This window comes from Trachemys scripta, chromosome 14 (genome assembly GCF_013100865.1).
Source record: "Trachemys scripta elegans isolate TJP31775 chromosome 14, CAS_Tse_1.0, whole genome shotgun sequence".
NCBI lineage: Eukaryota > Metazoa > Chordata > Testudines > Emydidae > Trachemys > Trachemys scripta.
The window spans coordinates 32,561,703-32,580,838 of NC_048311.1; the positions used below are offsets into that span (position 1 = coordinate 32,561,703).

The following is a 19,136-nucleotide window of genomic DNA, read 5'->3' on the forward strand; positions in this document are numbered from 1 at the left end:
CTGATCTGCCTTAGTAAAGCTCTTTGAGATGCAAATTAATAGAAACAGTATCTGTTCGGGACAGTGGGCTGGGAATCCTGATTTCATTTAACAACAGCCTAGGCCAAGGTCTCTGACTCTTGTAACTATAACATTTCTGTTCTTAAAAATGCGATTCACGAAGCTTCAAAGGACACATAGTAGAGCTGGAACAGTCTGGTTGGCCTTACGTCGCTGTTCCAGGTGAGGGGTGGCATTGCAGCCCATTCTGTAGAGCAGAGGGTGATCTGTGGAGGTCTGGCTGATGTCTTGGTTCTGGCCCTCCTCCTTATTCCCAGCTGCTAAACTGCTGTAAGACAGCTAAAAACACACCAAGTACTTTTCTAATGTTACTTTTTCATGCAAGCAATAGCTGTGATTATCACAAGGATATTATATGATCAGAAATGGGAGGTGAAGTGGTCCATGCAACCATGAATGGGAGGGGGAAGTGGTTCATGAGCCAGTGTCCTCATTAAAATCTGGTCAGCCCTGTGCAAATGTCTGCAAACCTTTGTACTGCAGTATAGATTTCAAGCGCAGTCCATTACTGCTGATTGCGGAGTGAGCTAGTCTTGGGCTCCAAATACCTCCCTGTACCCTCACGACTATGATCAATGTTTAAGAAATGCAGAATTGTCATCTTCAAGGGACACTCCCAAACTGAGCTCCCATCCCTGGCTCCCAACAGCGGTTAAACTAACTCACATGCTGTTAGCAGAACTCTGTGGGTCCTTGGCGACGCTACAAAGACTTTGCACACAGGAGGAAGTAAACTGGATGGAGCTTTGTTGGCTTTGGCTACACTAGAAATCATGTGGGCAGTCGTGTGGGTGGACTTGTGCCTCTGTATGTGGTCCCATTGGGGTTCCACTCAGGGACGGGCTCTGCATGCCTGGATGCTGTAAACTCCTTGAGTGCCAGCCATGTTCTCAGCACTGAACAGGGCACAGAGATGTGCAACAGGCTTGCAAAACGTAGGGTTTGTCTACATGGGGACCTTCGGGAGAGCCAAGCTGAATTAACTAAAGGTGTCAGTTTAAAGTGCATTAGTTAAAACATATGAAACCCCTGTGTGGATGCTCTCATTTAGAAGTCAAGTGACTTTAGGCCACGCCTATACTATGAGGATTGTAGCACGTAGCTTTGGCTTTGTAGTTATGCTGGCATAACCCGGTAGTGTAGACGCAGCCTGCAGTGACAGAAGGGGTTTTTCCGTTGCTGTAGGAACACCGCGTAAGGTCCCCGAGCAATGGTAGTTAGGTCAATGGAAGCATTCTTCCGTGGACCTTGCTGCATCTACACCAGGAGTTAGGTTGGCATAGTTACTGTGCTCAGGAGTGTACCGTAGCTATATCAACCTACATTTTAAGTGTAAACCAGACCTTAGTTTGGTTTAGCTTAATGCATCCGAAGAAGTGGGCTGTAGTCCACGAAAGCTTATGCTCTAATAAATTTGTTAGTCTCTAAGGTGCCACAAGTACTCCTGTTCTTTTTGCTTAATTCACTCAACTACTCCACTTTAAATTTACACCTTTAATGAATTAGGCTTAGCTCTCCTGCGTGTCCAACTGTAGACAAGCCCTTGTACTGCAACTGCTTAGAGTAGAATCCCAAACTGTTCCAACTGACTTTCGCTCCACTTGGTTGGCCTTCATTTGCTATCAGTGGTAACAGCAATGGGAGCTGTGGTGCAGGTGAAGAGTCAGTGACCACTGGCATTTTCAGAACTGTGCCCTCCAGATCCCTCTGAGCTGGGGACAGACAATAGAGTGGTTAAGACGCCAGTGTCTGGTCTACACTCCTACTGCCACCAGGGCAGCTTCACGTTTGGTAGCGACGGCGAGAAATTTTCCAAAGAGGAGTCCAGTGTAGATGTAGCCATGGTGAGGGTTGCAAAATGCTAATCCTCTAGGAATGCAGCCGTTATTACTTGCAGGTATGTGGTAAGTGCTGCATTCCAAGGGAGTTCTCTGCTCCAGAGTGGAATTTAGATGTCAAGCTTTTCATTTGTGTGTGTTTCTTTCCAGCATGATTGGGCTGATGTTGGGAACGTGCATTGCTTTCTACGTTGTGATCGGTGACTTGGGATCAAACTTCTTCGCCCGGTTGCTTGGACTACAGGTAAACTTACGATCACTTGTACTTGTCCAACAGTTTAACGAGACTGTGATTGTTGGATAAGTACATCACGCAGTGTGTGTTATGATGCCACAGAGAGCAACCCGCCTTAATAATCTCAGCAAGCTACATCCAGGTAACTTACTATTCTCCCACTTTAAAGCTTAATGGCAAGTGTCATGCACTAGAACATGAGAGCAGCTTGCCATGTCAACACCTGGGAGTTCTGATGCACGTCAGACAGTGGGATGTATACAACTCCTGACAGGAAACAGCACATGAATCAAAATAACTCTGTTAAAATATGTCTCTGTCATGAAATATGTGGCCTGCTGCAAATCCCAAGTCAATTTTCTGCAGGAGTTGGTACATTCTGTCCCTCTTCATTTGCTCAGCCAGAAACTAAAAAGCAGTGACATGATTCTTCTGCCCAAATCCTCATCCCCATTTACCATTCTAGTTCAGAGTCCTCCTCCTGCTCCCAAACGATAGTACTTTGGGGGGTGAAGAGGAAGGATCAGGATACCTCAGGCACGGCTGATCTCTTCACCTCTTCAAATTAAAATACACGCAGTGACTCCTCCCCTGCCCCACTTGATGTTGATACTGTTTCTGAGAATGCCTCTCCCTGCCTCTGATGGGAGAGGCACTCTGTTCCCTGGCACGCAGCTCGCCAAGGGAATAGTCCGCAGCTTTTGGAGCTGGGATGGGGCAGGCTGGGGACGTGAAATGGACATGTCCCAGGATCTTGGCGTGCCTGTTATCTGCTCCAGCCTGATGCTGTTAAGCTCTGATTAAGGAACTGTGAAGTTAAAAAGATGCATTGTGGCTGCAGCCAAATTAGTTATTAAATATTTCCAGGCATTTCAGAGTGTTCTGCTATAATAAATACCAATATGAGTTTCTGATTAATTTTCTGGATCAGAATTTTCAAGACTTCCATTTCTATTCTCCCTCCCCATTTTTTTTTTTTTTTTTTTTTGATGCAAGGTTAATTTTCATTTATTGGCTGGAAGTGCATACAAAATATTCAAATCGTCTGTGTTTGGATTATTGTTTAAACCCCCAACAAATCTGCTTTAGAGCGAGGCTGTCATGTGGTATATAGAGCAACAGTGGCACCCAGTGACTGTCTAGGTTAATCACAGACCTTGCTAAGGAAATAGCAAGCTCTCTATCTCCGAACCTTTTCTTAAGGTCAGGAGCATGTAACCTCAGATTCCTAGTCTCTTCTGTTTGCTTCGTGTCTCCTTCTTGGGGATAATAAGCTATTTTTGTCGATACGGGCCCATGAGTTCCAGTTAATAAAATTGGGAGATCTCTGCATGCTCTGTACATCTGTTCCTTATGCTGGTCTTTTTTCAGGTAACTGGCAGCTTCCGGATAATCCTGCTGTTTGCTGTCTCCCTCTGTATCGTCCTTCCGTTGAGTCTCCAGAGGAACATGATGGCTTCCATACAGTCGTTCAGTGCTATGGCGCTGATCTTTTACACTGTGTTTATGTTTGTGGTGAGTATCAATGGCGGGAAGACTTGGTTTCGTTAGTGGGGAGAGAGATGGTGGATAATTCATCTGAAAGAGGTTCTGATCCTGCCAGCTGTTCCGTCTGGGAGGGACCCCTGTATGGCAGCCCAGTGGGGGTCTTCGTGGTCACAGGGGTTGCCCACCAGGAAGAGCATGCAGGTTCGGGATCCAAGTTTGAAATACACTACTGTATTCTTTTCTGTTAAATATTGCTGACTCCGCATGGGATAATTGTTGCTCTGATGCCCACACTCCTATCCACATGGAAATAAGAATATACAGCCATATTGTATAGGAATTGGCTAGCATATCTGTCAGTCACTATGAAGTCAATACATTGTGACAGCTTAACCAGATTGTGGCCTGCATTTCACTGTGTGTTTACGAGTACTCTGCAGCTTATAGCATTCTGAATTTCTGATTACATTTAGGGACAGGAGATGAGGGAAGACCTACACGGCTGCAAAATGAATTCTGTAATGTAATAGCTTTTTTCCTTAAAACTCATAAAACCTTGATCTTTAGGGAGAAAAATGATTATTTTTAAGGACACAAGTTTTTACACTGCTTGCAATTTTCGTATCCGTGGTAAATGTCATTGAGCCAATAAGCGTTTTCCCTCCTAAATGGCAGCACATTCAATTGCTTATGCAGTGAAGACCTCATGAACACACAGAGGTGGTGCAGGAAAAATGTTTGGTTTTAGGCCTTATGAAAAAGCTTCATCTTGAGAAAACTGGTACCAGCCAACTTGGCTAAATAGGAGGCACTGATGAGTTTCCGTAGCTTACTGAGTTGTACCAGCCTAGAGGAGGATGTTGATATATTGAAGAAGGTTCAGAGAAGAGCTACGAGAATGATTAGAGCATTGGAAAATATGCTTTATAATGATAAACTCAAGGAGCTCAATCTATTTAGCTTAACAAAGAGAAGGTTAAGGGGTGACTTGATCCCAGTCCATAAGCACCTAGATGGGGAACAAAAAACTGACTCTTTCAGTCTAGCAGGCAAAGGTGTAGCAAGGTCCAGTGGCTGGAAATTGAAGCTAGACAAATTCAGACTGGAAATAAGGCACAGTGTTTTTAACATTGACCACTAGAACAGTTTACCAAGGTCTGTGGAGGATTCTCCATCACTGGTAATTTTAAGGTCAAGATTGGATGTTTTTCTGAAAGATCTGCTCCAGGAACTATTTTGGGGAGGTTCTATGGTGTGTCTTATACAGGAGGTCAGACAGGATGATCACTGTGTTCCTTCAGGCCTTATAATCTGGGAAACTCATCAAACGACACCATTAACTGTCAGTGGAGACTTTCATTCTCTTAATGGACAGCGGTACTGCTAGTCCCGAGTGTTCAAAATCATGTCAGGCCCCCAGAATATCCTCCGACTTTAAGAAATAGATCCTGAGTTCTTTTTATCTGGCCACCTGATTTCTGAGCTCCGAGGCTGCGCTTTGGTTGCCTCAAACTATTCTCCGTAAGTGTGAGGGCTCGAAACGAAAGCTGTGATCATTACAATCACGTGATGCCAGGAGCTGGGACGTTAAGAAAAACATCAAATGTCATTAAAGTTGGCAACGCTGACAGAATCTCTAGGAGTGTCAAACCCGTTCAGACTAGATTATAAATGTTCCCGTGCAACCAAACGCCCATCAGTTCCCTTGTCCATGGCAGAACAGCTCTCATAACCCATCTCTGGTGCTTCTGCTTACCTCCTTGACGTTGACCCTGGTCTTCAGAGCACTTGCGTTGTCCAGGGGGCTTGGTTGGGCAGTATGCAGGTGTCTTGTCTTATCCGGGTGCACCGTTGCCTGTCATCCATAGGTAACATTCTCCTGTGTCTGCTGCTTCCAGTTTCTGTGGCCCCAGCTCGGGAGCAATCCGATGAGCTGAGCGCGTCCCTCAGGAACTGTTCTAACTCTGGTGTGTGTGTAGGGGGGTCGTGGTGCCTGCTAGCAGGATAGCATCAACCAGGGAATGGGATATGCCTTTTAAAATACCCTGATCTGCTTGGCAGCTGGGGTGACCCATACAGATCCGAGTAGCTGGAAGGTTGACTAACCTGGGTTGATGGTGAGGGGCTGAGACCGGGAAATCTAGGGAATTAAATATCCAGCTGTGAGCTGCAGGGGAAGTTACTCAAAGCCTCTTCGTCCTCCCGATAGAGCTGCCTTATGCCTGCCCTCCCTTGCTGCCTGGCAGCGTGCTCAGTCCCCTTAGGTCTGGTTTGGCGTCTCTGCTGTTCGGCTCTTAACCTCTTTTTCCCCTTTGGCTACAGATTGTGCTCTCCTCTTTCAAACACGGCCTCTTTGGTGGACAGTGGCTGAAGCGAGTCAGTTACATGCGCTGGGAGGGCATTTTCCGCTGCATTCCCATCTTCGGCATGTCTTTCGCCTGTCAGTCGTAAGTACCTGCTGCTCTAGCAGTTGTCGTGTGGAGGGAGGTTTGTGAGGGCAAAGGGTCCCAAGGATCCGAATGGGATAGCTGGAGTGTTTTACAGCCCACTGAAGTACAGCCTCTCGTTCAGTTGTGACTCTCTTGTTACCTCGATGGGGGAGGGAGTTAGGTTTCACTCAAGAATTATTGTGCTTGAGCAGTTACTTGTTCATAAAATGCATTGGGTCAGGTGAATCCCTGGTGTGCCTTACGTTGCCTTCCTTGGACTTACACCAACTATGAACTTGACCCATTGCTTGAAAATCATGGTTTCATCTCAGGAAAAGAAACCTGGTTGTTTCCATCCTAACCACCGTCCGAGCTCCCCCGCCCCCTGGGCAGCCTTAGCCTCACCAAATGTAGCTGAAAATATTTAAAAGAAAATGGCATAATTCTTGACTTCAGCTTGTTGCTTCCAGTTGCCCGCGTCTTTTAATGAGGCTTGGGTTTTTGGGCGCACAGAGGCCTGGTGCTGAAGACAGGGTTATTTCCATCATTCCAGCACCATTCCCTTCTCCACCAAAATGACAAGAGCCAGTGATTCATGCCTGGTTGAAGCAGCAGCCGGCTCAAAAGAGATGTGTCAATCCAAATGTGGACACAAAAGAGACCATCAGCATGAGGAAGACTGGCAGAGCTGGTCGTTCCAGCGAATGCGCGGCATGCCAATAAGAAATTAATGTGACAAATAAAATTTGTTCATACTGCTGTGTTTACACCCACCTGTGAGATCCAAATCATCATTTCCCACTTATCGTCTCTCTTGGCAGCTTTGTTTCTAGCAGAACGCGCTCCAGTCTTGCTGTTTAATGTCTCCATTATAATTGGCGACAGAAGTTGTGTTCTTTTACAGCTTTACCTAGTTGCCACTGTAGGGTTTTTTTTAAAGAGAAAATTGTCCTTTTCTTGTGGTGGCCTCTTAGTAACCAGTGCACATTTGTAGGGAGTTGGAAACCCAGCAAAATTATATGGTCTGGACTAGTGTGTGCATATATCTATCTAAATATAGATTCTGTTATACCACTTAAATGGCAATCCAAACCTACAGCTAAAACCTATATTTTTTTTCCCCCAAGCACCAGAAAAACATGCTCTCTGCAGCCCACGTGATGTCACAAGCATATTATTCTCTGACTAGGGGTGTTTAATTTTGCTGACCTTCCAATCACCTTTAGAAAAATACATAATTCTAACATAAAAAACATATTCCTTCCCTCCAGACATATAAATGCAACATACAGTGGTGACAAGCAGAATGCACCATTATTCTCATTTACCTTGAATGTATGATCATACTTGTAGATTCAATTCCCCTGCCCTTTGAAATGTATATTAGCATTGCTGAGCTCAGAGAGGTGTCCTACTTTCAACCATTATGTAGTGTAGTCTAGTAGATTAACCGGGGAACTGAGAACTAGGAATCCCTGAGTTCTGATACTAGCTCTGCTACAGTCTACCCGTGTGACCTTGGGCAAGTCTCTTAACCTCTGTGCCTCTGTTTCCCCATCTGTAAAATGGGTTTATCGTATTTCACAGGAGGGTTGAGGATTAATATGACTTGCACCCTGTGCAAACCCATTATCCTAGGTTCTGATGCCAGTGAAACTGGTGTAACACCATTGAGGTCACCAGTACACCAAAATCATCATGTGGTCCATTGGCTGCTATGGGTTTCGAGTGGCGCTCAGGGTCCAATGCAGCGAGGTGCTGGGAGGTCAGTGGCAGCTTGCGGGTCCTCATGATTCAGGATAAGACCCTGAGTCTAGTCAAAAACCGAGATGGGCTTTACAGTGGGGATGAAAATACAGATTCACAGGAGAACGGAACTAGTTCGAGCCACCTCTGAAACGAACCCAGGGTTCTCTCGCTCCAGCTTGGACTTGTCTTGCTTGCGCCCTCTCTCCTTGTTCTCATCTCAGGAACACAAGAACTGTAAAGGGCATGTGGTCTGAATACCTTTCTCAAACCCAAGCTGAGACATTATATTTACTTGATCACCTGTGATGTGACGGTGCCTAAACAGCATACGACGCATTTGTCAGGAGAAGGCTTCTGGTCTTTCATTGGCCTTCCGCACGACCGTTCCCGTTTAAAAATAAAACCCAAGCACGTCGGGACGTGCTCCTGGCCGTGTGCATGTCAGACGCTTGCTCCACCCAGACGGGATTTTGACTGGCAGGGCGGCACGGGGGCATGTGGTCTGGATTTGAGGGACTCTGCAGCTGTGACTAGAAACCCAATATGACTAGATGGGCACTGCAGTTCGACCACAGGAGGATTGGTTGCAACTAGAATTCACGTGGCACTTCCCCCCCCCCCCCAATGCCGTTCTGCGGCATTGCTCATAATGTGAGCCTGGACTAGAGAGCGGTGTCATCGCACACACTGACGGCTCTGCCTCCGCTCCGCTCCACCCCCCACTGGGCCTGCTGCTATTTCGGTGGAAAGTCCATGATGTCTGGCAGTTGCTATATTAAGGGTTTTTATTTCAAGATCAGTGAAGAAGTTAAATTCTCTCACAGGGTCACGTAGGATTTACTCTCGTGGGTCCCCATAAATACATGACTCTCACAGGGCTATACGTATGGTCTCCTGCACACATCTCGATATGCAGTTTAAAGGGACAGCCCAGTTTCCTTTGTGCAGAACATTTTGGTGCACTAAAGGTTAAGATTTTCCCAGCTTGGCTTCCGTTTCACACACTTTCTTTTAATGTCCATTGGAGTTGGGGGGTACCCCCGGCCCGTCTAACTTACCCCGCCTCCCCTTGCTCTCTCAGTACACAAGAGGTGGCCACTTGGATTCATTAGAGCAACAAGAGGTTAATGAGTTGCTAAAATATGCACCTGATGATGTAGAAAAAGTGGATTCCATGTGTGTTCCAAGTACATAAATACCCCCCAATCCTGTGTAATTGACGTTTCCAGCGTTCTCTGAACTGGGCTCTCACAGCGGTGCTGAAATATGCCAGGCACTGTATTTAGTTCTGTTTGTTTAACTTTTCTTTTAGACAGTGTGATGCTCTAACCCTCTTCCCGCTTTTATTCTGTAAACACTGGTTGCTTTAATTATCAGCACGGAGCGCTCCAAGAACAATAATCTCCGATGTGCTGCCTGGACCCGTGCCACTGGTGTTTCAGTGGAACAAACGGTCATTCATTTTGCAACACTTTTGAACCAAGATGTTTACATCACACATTTAACTCCACGTGGTGGTGGGGGATGGGGAGAATGAATATTTTTGCAACACTTGAAACTGTGAGTGTTCTGAAATCTCTTGGCATTAGCAATATAAATTGTGGACTAGCCGTGTGTTTACGCTCTGTGGGGGGAAGGTGTCGGAGATTTTTCTCTGCTGGGCTGTAGCAAGAGAACTTAGGGAATGCGTTTGATTTTGCATCTCTCTGGAAAGTTTCCTTGAAACTGCTTAATCTGTTAACCTGCTTTTCTGCAGCCAGGTCTTGCCGACCTACGATAGCCTGGATGAACCGTCCGTTAAAATAATGAGCTCCATATTTGCCTCCTCTCTGAATGTGGTCACCACCTTCTATGTTACGGTGAGAAGCCTCTACCCTTTCTTTCTCCTCCCTTTTCCCCCTGCCTCCCAAAAAAGTGACTTTTGGGATAAGCTTTGGAGCCGTCATGAGATGGGCCGGGCATTATCTGCTCTAGAGGATGAAGTGTCTTTTTGCTGAAAGTGAAATAAAATGGAAGGGGACCGCACTGCAGATGCACAGAGGTGTTCAGAGAGCCCGGGGTTTTGGAACAATAGGTCCCATTGAGCAGCGCTGGAGTGGGGGCTTCAGTCTCTTCTTTTCCATGTGTAGTGGCTGGGTCTCGGTCTTCCAATCACGTAACTGGAAGTGGAGATGCCGTCCAATGAGCTGCCGTCTTTAGAGAGAGCTGCCCATCAGCCTGTTGCAATTGGAAGGTTATAAAGAAAGTTATGCCTCATAAAACTCCAGTTAATAAAATCCAGTTAATAATTCCCAAGAATAGGCTCCCATGTGAGCTAGGCGGCTGCATGGGATTGTATTACAGCCTCCCTCACTGAGGGGCTCAGGTTCATGGGACTCGGCAGCCATCTCAGCTGCAATGCTTAATCCCACTAGCAAACTCAGACCAATATAAGGCGCTGGGAAGGCAGCTGCTCCGCTCCCATTATCACCCATTCCAGGGGGTCCCCCAGTTAAACCCAGGCATACCTGCTCATGATGTCAGTGGCTTTTAGGCGAAAGCTCCTCCAGCCACCTAGTTTGATTAGCGAAGATATCCTGGCTAGGCCGACGGGAAGATCTGCATTGGAGGAAGTTGCCACATGGTCCCATCTTAGCTGGGCATTGCCCTGTTTTAACTGACATGCTTTGCTCTGTCCCACTTGTCTGAGTAGCTGTGGGGCTTTGCTTCTCTTCTGAAAAATGTCAAGTACGTGCCACTCCGGCAGTCGCTCCCCTCTGCTCTCCCTGGCTTGGGAAGCAAAGTATCGTACATGCTGCCCCAGTGCCATAAGGGTGGGTCCAGTGGGAGCCCCTGGACTCGGGGACTCCTGATGTTCAGAAAAGCACTCCCTTCCTTTCCCCCCGGCGCAGGTGGGATTCTTTGGTTACGTGAGCTACACGGAAGCCATCGCTGGGAACGTGCTCATGAACTTCCCCTCCAACCTGGTGACGGAGATGATTCGAGTGGGATTCATGATGTCGGTAGCTGTTGGGTTCCCGATGATGATTCTGCCATGCAGACAGGCGTTGAACACCCTTCTCTTTGAGCAGCAGGTAAGACCCTCCTGCAGGCTGGTCTTGGCCCTGCACCATCCACCCTGTCCCTTTTCAAAGGGCCACCTTTATTTTTTCCAGTCGACTGCACAGCTTGGTTGATGGCACCGTATTTCTGATTAGCTGCAGATACTTGGTATTGAGAGTGGATGAACCCTCAGCCCCAGGCACTGTATTGCAGCTTCCAGTGAAACTGTAACCGTCTGTGGTGTGCTAATAGGGGCAGCATGAGGATCCCAGCAGAGCTGTTTGTAAATCTGGCTCTGTGGAAACGCAACTGCTCTGAGCAGTTGTTAATATGCAGCAGTTCTGGAGTCTTGTCCTCCTTGCAGAACACAGAATAATTGAATGGGGAGAGGTGAAACCGGAGTGAAACCCCGGCATTTGCTCTGCCACCCCCTAAATAGAGGTCCTGTGCAGTGCTCGTTACCTGCCCCACACCTGGCTTATACCAAGTGTCGTGTAGTACAGAGCCGAGGTTGTTCTCTTTCTGAGGAGGAGGAGAGGAAGAATTAGCCATTAGAAAGAGAGGACGCTCCTTATTTCCTGCTGCTCAGACCTAAATGCCAGCTCATGTCCATATCTAGCTCAAGCTCATGGTCCCCATCTTCAGAGCTCTGGACAGGTTCACTCCTCCTGACATCTCTGCACCTGCTTCTTCCTGCTCTCTTCTTTAGCTCAACTTTGCACCTTTAGCTATCCTGCCCCGAACAGTCAGTCTCCCCTTCTCGTAGGCCAAACGTCCCCCTCCTTCATTCAGATGCTTCCTCAGAACTGTTCAGTGATGATCAGCTATAGAAATACAACTTAAACTACATCAATCCCTTCCGCACTTTCCCCATTCTTGGAGGCAGGCCTTCTCCCGGCCGGGGGTGTATTTTGTGACTACAGTCAGTCTGATGTCTGCTGGCAGTGACATGTTCTCCTCGGTGTGTTGTACAGCGCTAAGCATGCTGTCGGTACTCAGTAAATAACGGTGAGAGATTGTGGGAATGTTCTGAGACCTTTGTGTATTCAGCTAAAGAGAAACCTCTTGGGGCAGGAAATAAGCCACATGCAATTTAGTGCTCCAGATCCTGCCGCCACTGTCCGTACGATGCCCCTTGGCTCTGTTCTCTTGTTCTGAGTGGTGGTGGGCCCAGCTGGTGAAAGGAGTGTGGTCTGGAGCAGGAAGCCATGGAAATCGGGAAGTCCTGAGGTTTAATCCTGACTCTGCCCAGGACTGGCTGGATTATTGTGGGCATGTCGCTTTGCATTTGTCTGTACAATGGGGAGAATGCTAACCCACCTATCTCCTAGGTAGGTCACGTGTCTGTTCATGCTTGTGCAGAGCTTTGAACACACACTGCTGTGGAGATGTGGAGGGGTGTTTTTAGCTGTGGGGACCTGTTGTGATCTAGGAGTGGCACCAAAAAATACCATTGCCTGTTTGCAGAGCACAGATTCCACTTGTTTTACGAGGCAGTGGTGCAGAACGGTTTCCCGCTCCCCAACTGCACTCCGGTGGCAACTTGCCGGAGCAACAGCCGGCTTCCTTCCCTGCTGACCGTGGGCCCCGTCTCCCTCATGTCGTCACCATCACTTGAACTTTCTCAGGCACTGGCCTCTGCTGGGTGTTGCCTGCAAAGCGGGAAGGACAGTGGAGGAGGGTTTGGGCGCTAACGTTCCGCGACGCCGTTGTCAAGTTTACGTTCCGCACAGGATGTGAACTAGCAGCTCTGGCAGTTCTTGTGCAGGTTCGAGTTGAAGCTGCACGTTAAAATTGCTCAGCCTCTTACTGGGTACCTAGGAAGTCTGTTGCATGGGCAGGTGAAACCATCACCGTTCGAGTGCTGCATTGTCTTGTCTGGCTTATCTAGCAGGACACTCTGGGTAATCGCTTTAGAGACCTGCGGGTGCGAAGCAGGGGCTTAACTCCTTGTTTTTGGTTTTTTTTTTTATAGCAAAAAGACGGCACCTTTGCTGCGGGGGGTTACATGCCACCCCTTCGCTTTAAAGCCCTCACGCTGGCCATTGTGTTTGGAACCATGGTTGGAGGCATCATGATCCCAAATGGTAAGTGCAGAGGTGGGATAGAATAGAGACTGAAACGCCCAGTTGTTGTCCTTTCTCCCCGTTCCTCGTCACCATGTTGTTCGTGCTCCGCTAGATCTTGTGTTCTCCAGAACACCCGTTATTTATGGCTCTTTGGTCCCCCACTCTGGCATGTCCAGCTAGCACTGGCCGGGTCTGCATGCTCCCTATGCACAGCCACAGAAGCCTGCGGAGGGGTCATTTGCTCTCATGGCACTGAGCGGGAGCACGGAGACCTGCAGGGAGGGGGACTGGGGAGGAGCTGCCCTTGTAGAGGGAAAGCCCATCAGGGACTTGCAGCTGGTTGAAGTCATTAGAAGGTGACTAAGTACTTGTGTGCTGCATAAATTGCAGTGACTAATTTTACCCCTGTTCTAGCTCTCTGCTGGCTGGAGGCTCCTCTCGTATTCTAGTGGGTTGCTCAGAGCTGCAGTCTGTGGCACCAGGCCAACCTCCCTAGATGCTTTCCCTTGCTCCAAGGATTTTGCATACCTTTATTTATTATTATTCTTGCTCTTTCTTGCCAGTGGAGACCATCTTGGGCCTAACAGGTGCTACAATGGGAAGCCTCATCTGTTTTATCTGCCCAGCTCTTATTTACAAGAAAATCCACAAGAATGCCCTTTGCTCACAGGTCAGTGCTGATGCTAATTGACTTCTCCTCCAACTCGCTGTAGAGCCTGGGAACTTCGTTAGTTTCACTGCAGCAGGGGAAACTTGTCAACTCCCCCCTCCCCCATTCAGGTGGGAACTGTTGTGGTCTGCTGCGCTGACCAGAATAGGAGTTGTCGCTCAGAAAGCAGTGTGCCAGCACTTTTATCTCTGTAGCAGCAAGTGAAGCAGTCACTTTACATGTGAAATGTTGTTGTGGGCTCGGGGCTGTCGTGCCATAGAATGAGAAATCCGGGTAGCATATAAAACCGTAACGGGGCTTACGTTTCAACCTGTCTGGGCTGGGTAAAATAAACAACTCTTCTCTGCAGGGGGGTCCTTGCTGCTGACCCTCCGCTTTCTGGTTTCAGCCAAAATACTACTACTCAAAGGGAACACACGCACAGAGGTGTTGCTGCAGGAATTGATTTCTGAACAATCGGGGTCATTCAGAGGCTATTGGTAACTTAGCTTTTCCCTTGCTCCAGTTTGGATCAGCCTCCTAGGGGCCAGAAACAAAATGGCTCTTGGCTGGGTTTGATTTTCTATCTTGCAAACTCAGATTTTTTGGTAATAGAGCTGAAATGAACATGCTTTGGTTTTCTCTCACAGTAACTTTGGCCTTGTCTACACTACGAGAGTAGTTCGATTTTACTTAAATCGAATATTTGGAATCGATATTGCAAAGTCGAACGTGTGTGTCCACACTAAGGACAGTAATTCGACTTTGTGAGTCCACACTAACGGGGAAAGCGTCGACATTGGAAGCGGTGCACTGTGGGCAGCTATCCCACAGTTCCCGCAGTCCCCGCTGCCCATTGGAATTCTGGGTCGAGCCAGCAATGCCTTCTGGGTAAAAAAATGTGTCGAGGGTGCTTTTGGGTAACTGTCGTCATCCATCCATCACTCACTCCCGCCCTCCCTCCCTCCCTGAAAGCGCCGGCGGGAAATCATTTCGCGCACTTTTCAAGTCATTGACAGCGCGGACGCCACAGCACTGTGAGCATGGAGCCCGCTGCAACCATCGCTGCAGTTGTGGCCGCTCTCAACGCCTCGCAGCTTATCATACAGGTTGCCCTGAGGCAGATGCAGAAAAGTCAGGCGAGGAGGCTACGTCAACGCGGTGATGGCCTGAAGTCTGAGAGTAGCACAGACCTCTCAGAAAGCAGGGGACCCAGCGCCGAGGACATCACGGTGGCAATGGGTCATGTTGATGCCGTGGAACGGCGATTCTGGGCCCGGGAAACAAGCACTGAGTGGTGGGACCGCATAGTGCTGCAGGTCTGGGATGAATCACAGTGGCTGCGAAACTTCCGCATGCGGAAGGGAACTTTCCTTGAACTTTGTGAGTTGCTGTCCCCTGCCCTGAAGCGCAATGACACCCGGATGCGACCAGCCCTGACTGTCCAGAAGCGAGTGGCCATAGCCCTCTGGAAGCTTGCAACGCCTGACTGCTACCGGTCAGTCGCGAGCCAGTTTGGGGTGGGCAAATCTACCGTGGGGGTTGTTGTGATGCAAGTAGCCAAGGCAATCGTTGATGTACTGCTGCCAAAGGTAGTGACCCTGGGAAACTTGGAGGCGATCATAGATGGCTTCGCAGCGATGGGATTCCCAAACTGCGGTGGGGCCATAGATGGAACTCACATCCCTATCCTGGCACCGGACCACCAGGCCAGCCAGTACATTAACAGAAAGGGCTACTTTTCCATGGTGCTGCAAGCACTGGTGGACCACAGGGGACGTTTTACCAACATCTACGTGGGATGGCCGGGCAAGGTTCATGACGCTCGTGTTTTCAGGAACTCTGGTCTGTTTAGACGGCTGCAGCAAGGTATTTACTTCCCGGACCACAAAATAACTGTTGGGGATGTGGAGATGCCTATAGTCATCCTCGGGGACCCAGCCTACCCGCTAATGCCCTGGCTCATGAAGCCCTATACAGGTGCCCTGGACACTGAAAAAGAACTCTTCAACTACCGGCTGAGCAAGTGCAGAATGGTGGTGGAGTGTGCTTTTGGACGTCTCAAGGGGAGATGGAGAAGCTTGCTGACTCGCTGTGATCTCAGCGAAACCAATATCCCCATTGTTATAGCAGCTTGCTGTGTGCTCCACAATCTCTGTGAGAGCAAGGGGGAGACCTTTATGGCGGGGTGGGAGGTTGAGGAAATTAGCCTGGCTGCTGATTACTCACAGCCAGACAGCCGGGCGATTAGAAGAGACCAGCGGGAAGCGCTGTGCATCCGGGAGGCTTTGAAAGCAAAGTTCCTGAGTGAGCAGGGTAACCTGTGACTTTCTAATTTTGTGTACAGAGAAGCCTTCACCCCACTTCCAACACACGTTTCAAAATAAAAATAGTTCAACTTTGTTAAAGCACACCGTTTTCTTTAATACTGTTTTCGCGGGAATTTTTAAAAACTGGGACGCAGACTGTGGTGCGGAGCGGGTGTAGTGTAGTCGCGCGAATGCAGCTTCTAAACTCAAGGACTGACAGGCTCCGCTGCGGTGGGATGGTTCTTTCAACGGAGCCTGTCACCCCTCCTGATAGGGACTGTGTGTATGGGGGGTCTATGTGACTTTGTGGCAGGGGGGGGACGGTTACAGATCCCCTGCTGTGTGGCTCTGTGATCCTGCCTAAGGACCGCCGCTTAAGATCTCTAACTGCCCTCCCTTGCCACAAAGTCACAGAGCAACCCACCCCCCACCACATAACATGAAAAGAACCTCCCAGACTAACCAGGGTAAGTAGTCACTGCATCACTGCACTATGTATGTGCCTTGCTGCTGTGCCTGCCCCCGACTATGTACCCTGCCAAAGGTGACTGTCCTGTCCAATTACCAACCCCCTTTCCCCCCCTCCTCCAAAAGAACATGATGGAAACAGTAGTTAACAGAAACATATTTTTTATTATCAACTACACATGGGACTGGGAAGTGAAACTTGGACGGGGGCTTGTGTCAGGCGGGAAGGAAAGTACTTGTCAAACTTTGGGGAATGAGAGCCTTCTGCTGCTCGAGCTCTCTGCAGGGGTGGAGTGAGAGTTAGCAGGGACTCTGCCGCCTCTCCTTCTGTGCACTTTGGGTGAAGGGAGTATGGGACTTGGTGGCGGGGGAGGGCGGTTAGAGATGGACTGCAGCGGGGCTCTGTCCTCCTGCCTCCGTTCCTGCAGAACATCCACAAGGCGCCGGAGCGTGTCCGTTTGCTCCCTCAGTAGTCCAAGCAGGGTTTGAGTCGCCTGCTGGTCTTCCTGACGCCACCTCTCCTCCCGATCCATGTTTGCTTGGTGCATTCGGGTCAAGTTTTCCCGCCACTGGGTCTGCTGTGCTGCCTGGGCTCGGGAGCAGGCTATAAGCTCTGAGAACATGTCCTCCCGTGTCCTCTTCTTCTTATGCCTAATCCTCCCTAGCCTCTGGGAGTGTGATGACAGGCTAGGTTGTGAGACAGTCGCAGATGGGGCTGTGGGAATGGGAAAAAGGGAGTGAATTCCTCAGAAAGCTAAATGTACTTGTGAACAAAGAACATAGTCTTTCTCTGTGAACAGGACCATGCACAGCACCTATCACATGCGCACTCAGCACAAGGTCGAATTCTCGGCCTTCGCATTCAGTGTCTGGGGTTTTGCAGAGCACTTTCGAGAACCCTGTCAGGACAACGGAATTGCTCTTGCACGCAGACATGGTAAGCCGTAGATTCGTGGCAGCTTAAAACTTTAATATTAGCAATGGCCTCATTTCACATTGAAATCAATGTCGGTCCCTGCTGCCAGCAATCCGGCAAGCAGGAAGTCTGCTCCTGTCCCACACCCTCGCGGCTGTCCCCGGGAACGATCCCTTTCGGCTGACCCTCTCCCGCCTCCACCGCGTGGCTGCAAACCAGCGGTTACAGTTCTGTAAAGGAACGGTAAAGCAGTCCCAACACTAACATTCCCCTACCTCATTCAAAGCAGGTCGTCATGAGCGACATCACCCTCATGAGGATCTCTGAGAGCGACAGACAGAGAATGCTCCGGGAAAGCCTTCAAAGACCAGGGCCGTATGCCGCCATGCTGTGCCAAGCAATGATTCCGGAGTACTTGCTAGTCTCGTGGCGCGGCAACGTGTCCTACAACGGAGGACCCAATAAGGCCGCTCTCCCCAAGAACCTAATGCAGCGGATTTCAAATTACCTGCAGGAGAGCTTCCTTGAGATGTCCCAGGAGGATTTCTGCTCCATCCCCGGACATATAGACCGCATCTTACTGTAGCTGCAGTAGCAGGGACTAAACAGTAGAGCGGCTTGGGCAGGACAATCATGCAAAACCGGACATTGCTAGATTTTTTTCAAATAGTTGCACTGCCCATGACTGAACCGTTAAGTTAATCAAACTAATCATGAGAAACCCATTTTTTAAATTGTTAATAATCATGTTCTGTTACAAATAAATGTTTAGATGTTTACAACACTTACTGGATGATCCTTCACCAGATTCTGTGTCCGGGGTAACGGCTGGGGAGGGTTGGTAGGGGATCTCTGTAAGGGTGATGAAGAGATCCTGGCTGTCGGGGAAATCAGCGTTGTGAGCGCTGTCGACTGCCTCGTCCTCCTCATCTCCTTCCTCATCTTCCCCGTCCGCTAACATGTCCGAGGATCCGGCCGTGGACACTATCCCATCCTCAGAGTCCACAGTCAGTGGTGGGGTAGTGGTGGCGGCCGCACCGAGGATGGAATGCAGTGCCTCGTAGAAACGGGATGTCTGGGGATGGGATCCGGAGCGTCCGTTTGCCTCTTTGGTCTTCTGGTAGCCTTGCCTCAGCTCCTTGATTTTCACGCGGCACTGCGTTACATCCCGGCTGTATCCTCTCTCTGCCATGTCTTTAGAGATCTTCTCATAGATCTTTGCATTCCGTCTTTTGGATCGCAGCTCGGAAAGCACGGACTCATCGCCCCACACAGCGATGAGATCCAAGACTTCCCGATCAGTCCATGCTGGGGCCCTCTTTCTATTCTGAGATTGCACTGCCATCAGTGCTGGAGAGCTCTGCATCGTTGCCAGTGCTGCTGAGCTCGCCACGATGTCCAGACAGGAAATGAGATTCAAACTGGCCAGACAGGAAAAGGAATTCCAATTCAAATTTTCCCGGGGCTTTTCCTGTGTGGCAGTTCAGAACATCCGAGCTCTTACTGCTGTCCAGAGCGTCAACAGAGTGGTGCACTGTGGGATAGCTCCTGGAGCTATTAGCGTCGATTTCCATCCACACCTAGCCTAATTCGACATGGCCATGTCGAATTTAGCGCTACTCCCCTCGTCGGGGAGGAGTACAGAAGTCGAATTAAAGAGACCTCTATGTCGAACTAAATACCTTCGCGGTGTGGACGGGTGCAGGGTTAATTCGATGTAACGGCGCTAACTTCGACATAAACGTCTAGTGTAGACCAGGCCTTTATCTTCTAAAGATGTTTAACAGGCTTCTGTTGGGGCTCCAGCCTTGTCAGTCCCAGGGAGTCAGATTTGTTAGTTAACTGCAAAATCCACAGGGGGAGAAGACATTTTTGTGGGTCCTA

General features: G+C 49.0%; 1 protein-coding gene across 3 annotated transcripts in view; it reads left to right on the forward strand.

Moving 5' to 3' along the window:
• Positions 1-19,136, forward strand: part of SLC38A10 (solute carrier family 38 member 10) — a 51,484-nt gene that overhangs the window by 7,992 nt on the left and 24,356 nt on the right. For 2 of the 3 annotated variants that reach the window (XM_034789607.1, XM_034789608.1), the window contains exons 4-10: positions 2,049-2,142; positions 3,505-3,648; positions 5,944-6,068; positions 9,556-9,658; positions 10,691-10,873; positions 12,817-12,928; positions 13,474-13,580. In XM_034789607.1, the coding sequence (XP_034645498.1) occupies positions 2,049-2,142; positions 3,505-3,648; positions 5,944-6,068; positions 9,556-9,658; positions 10,691-10,873; positions 12,817-12,928; positions 13,474-13,580 (868 nt within the window). Of the gene's footprint in view, positions 1-2,048; positions 2,143-3,504; positions 3,649-5,943; positions 6,069-9,555; positions 9,659-10,690; positions 10,874-12,816; positions 12,929-13,473; positions 13,581-19,136 lie in introns of those variants that run through there. The other variant, XM_034789609.1, reaches the window with a different exon arrangement.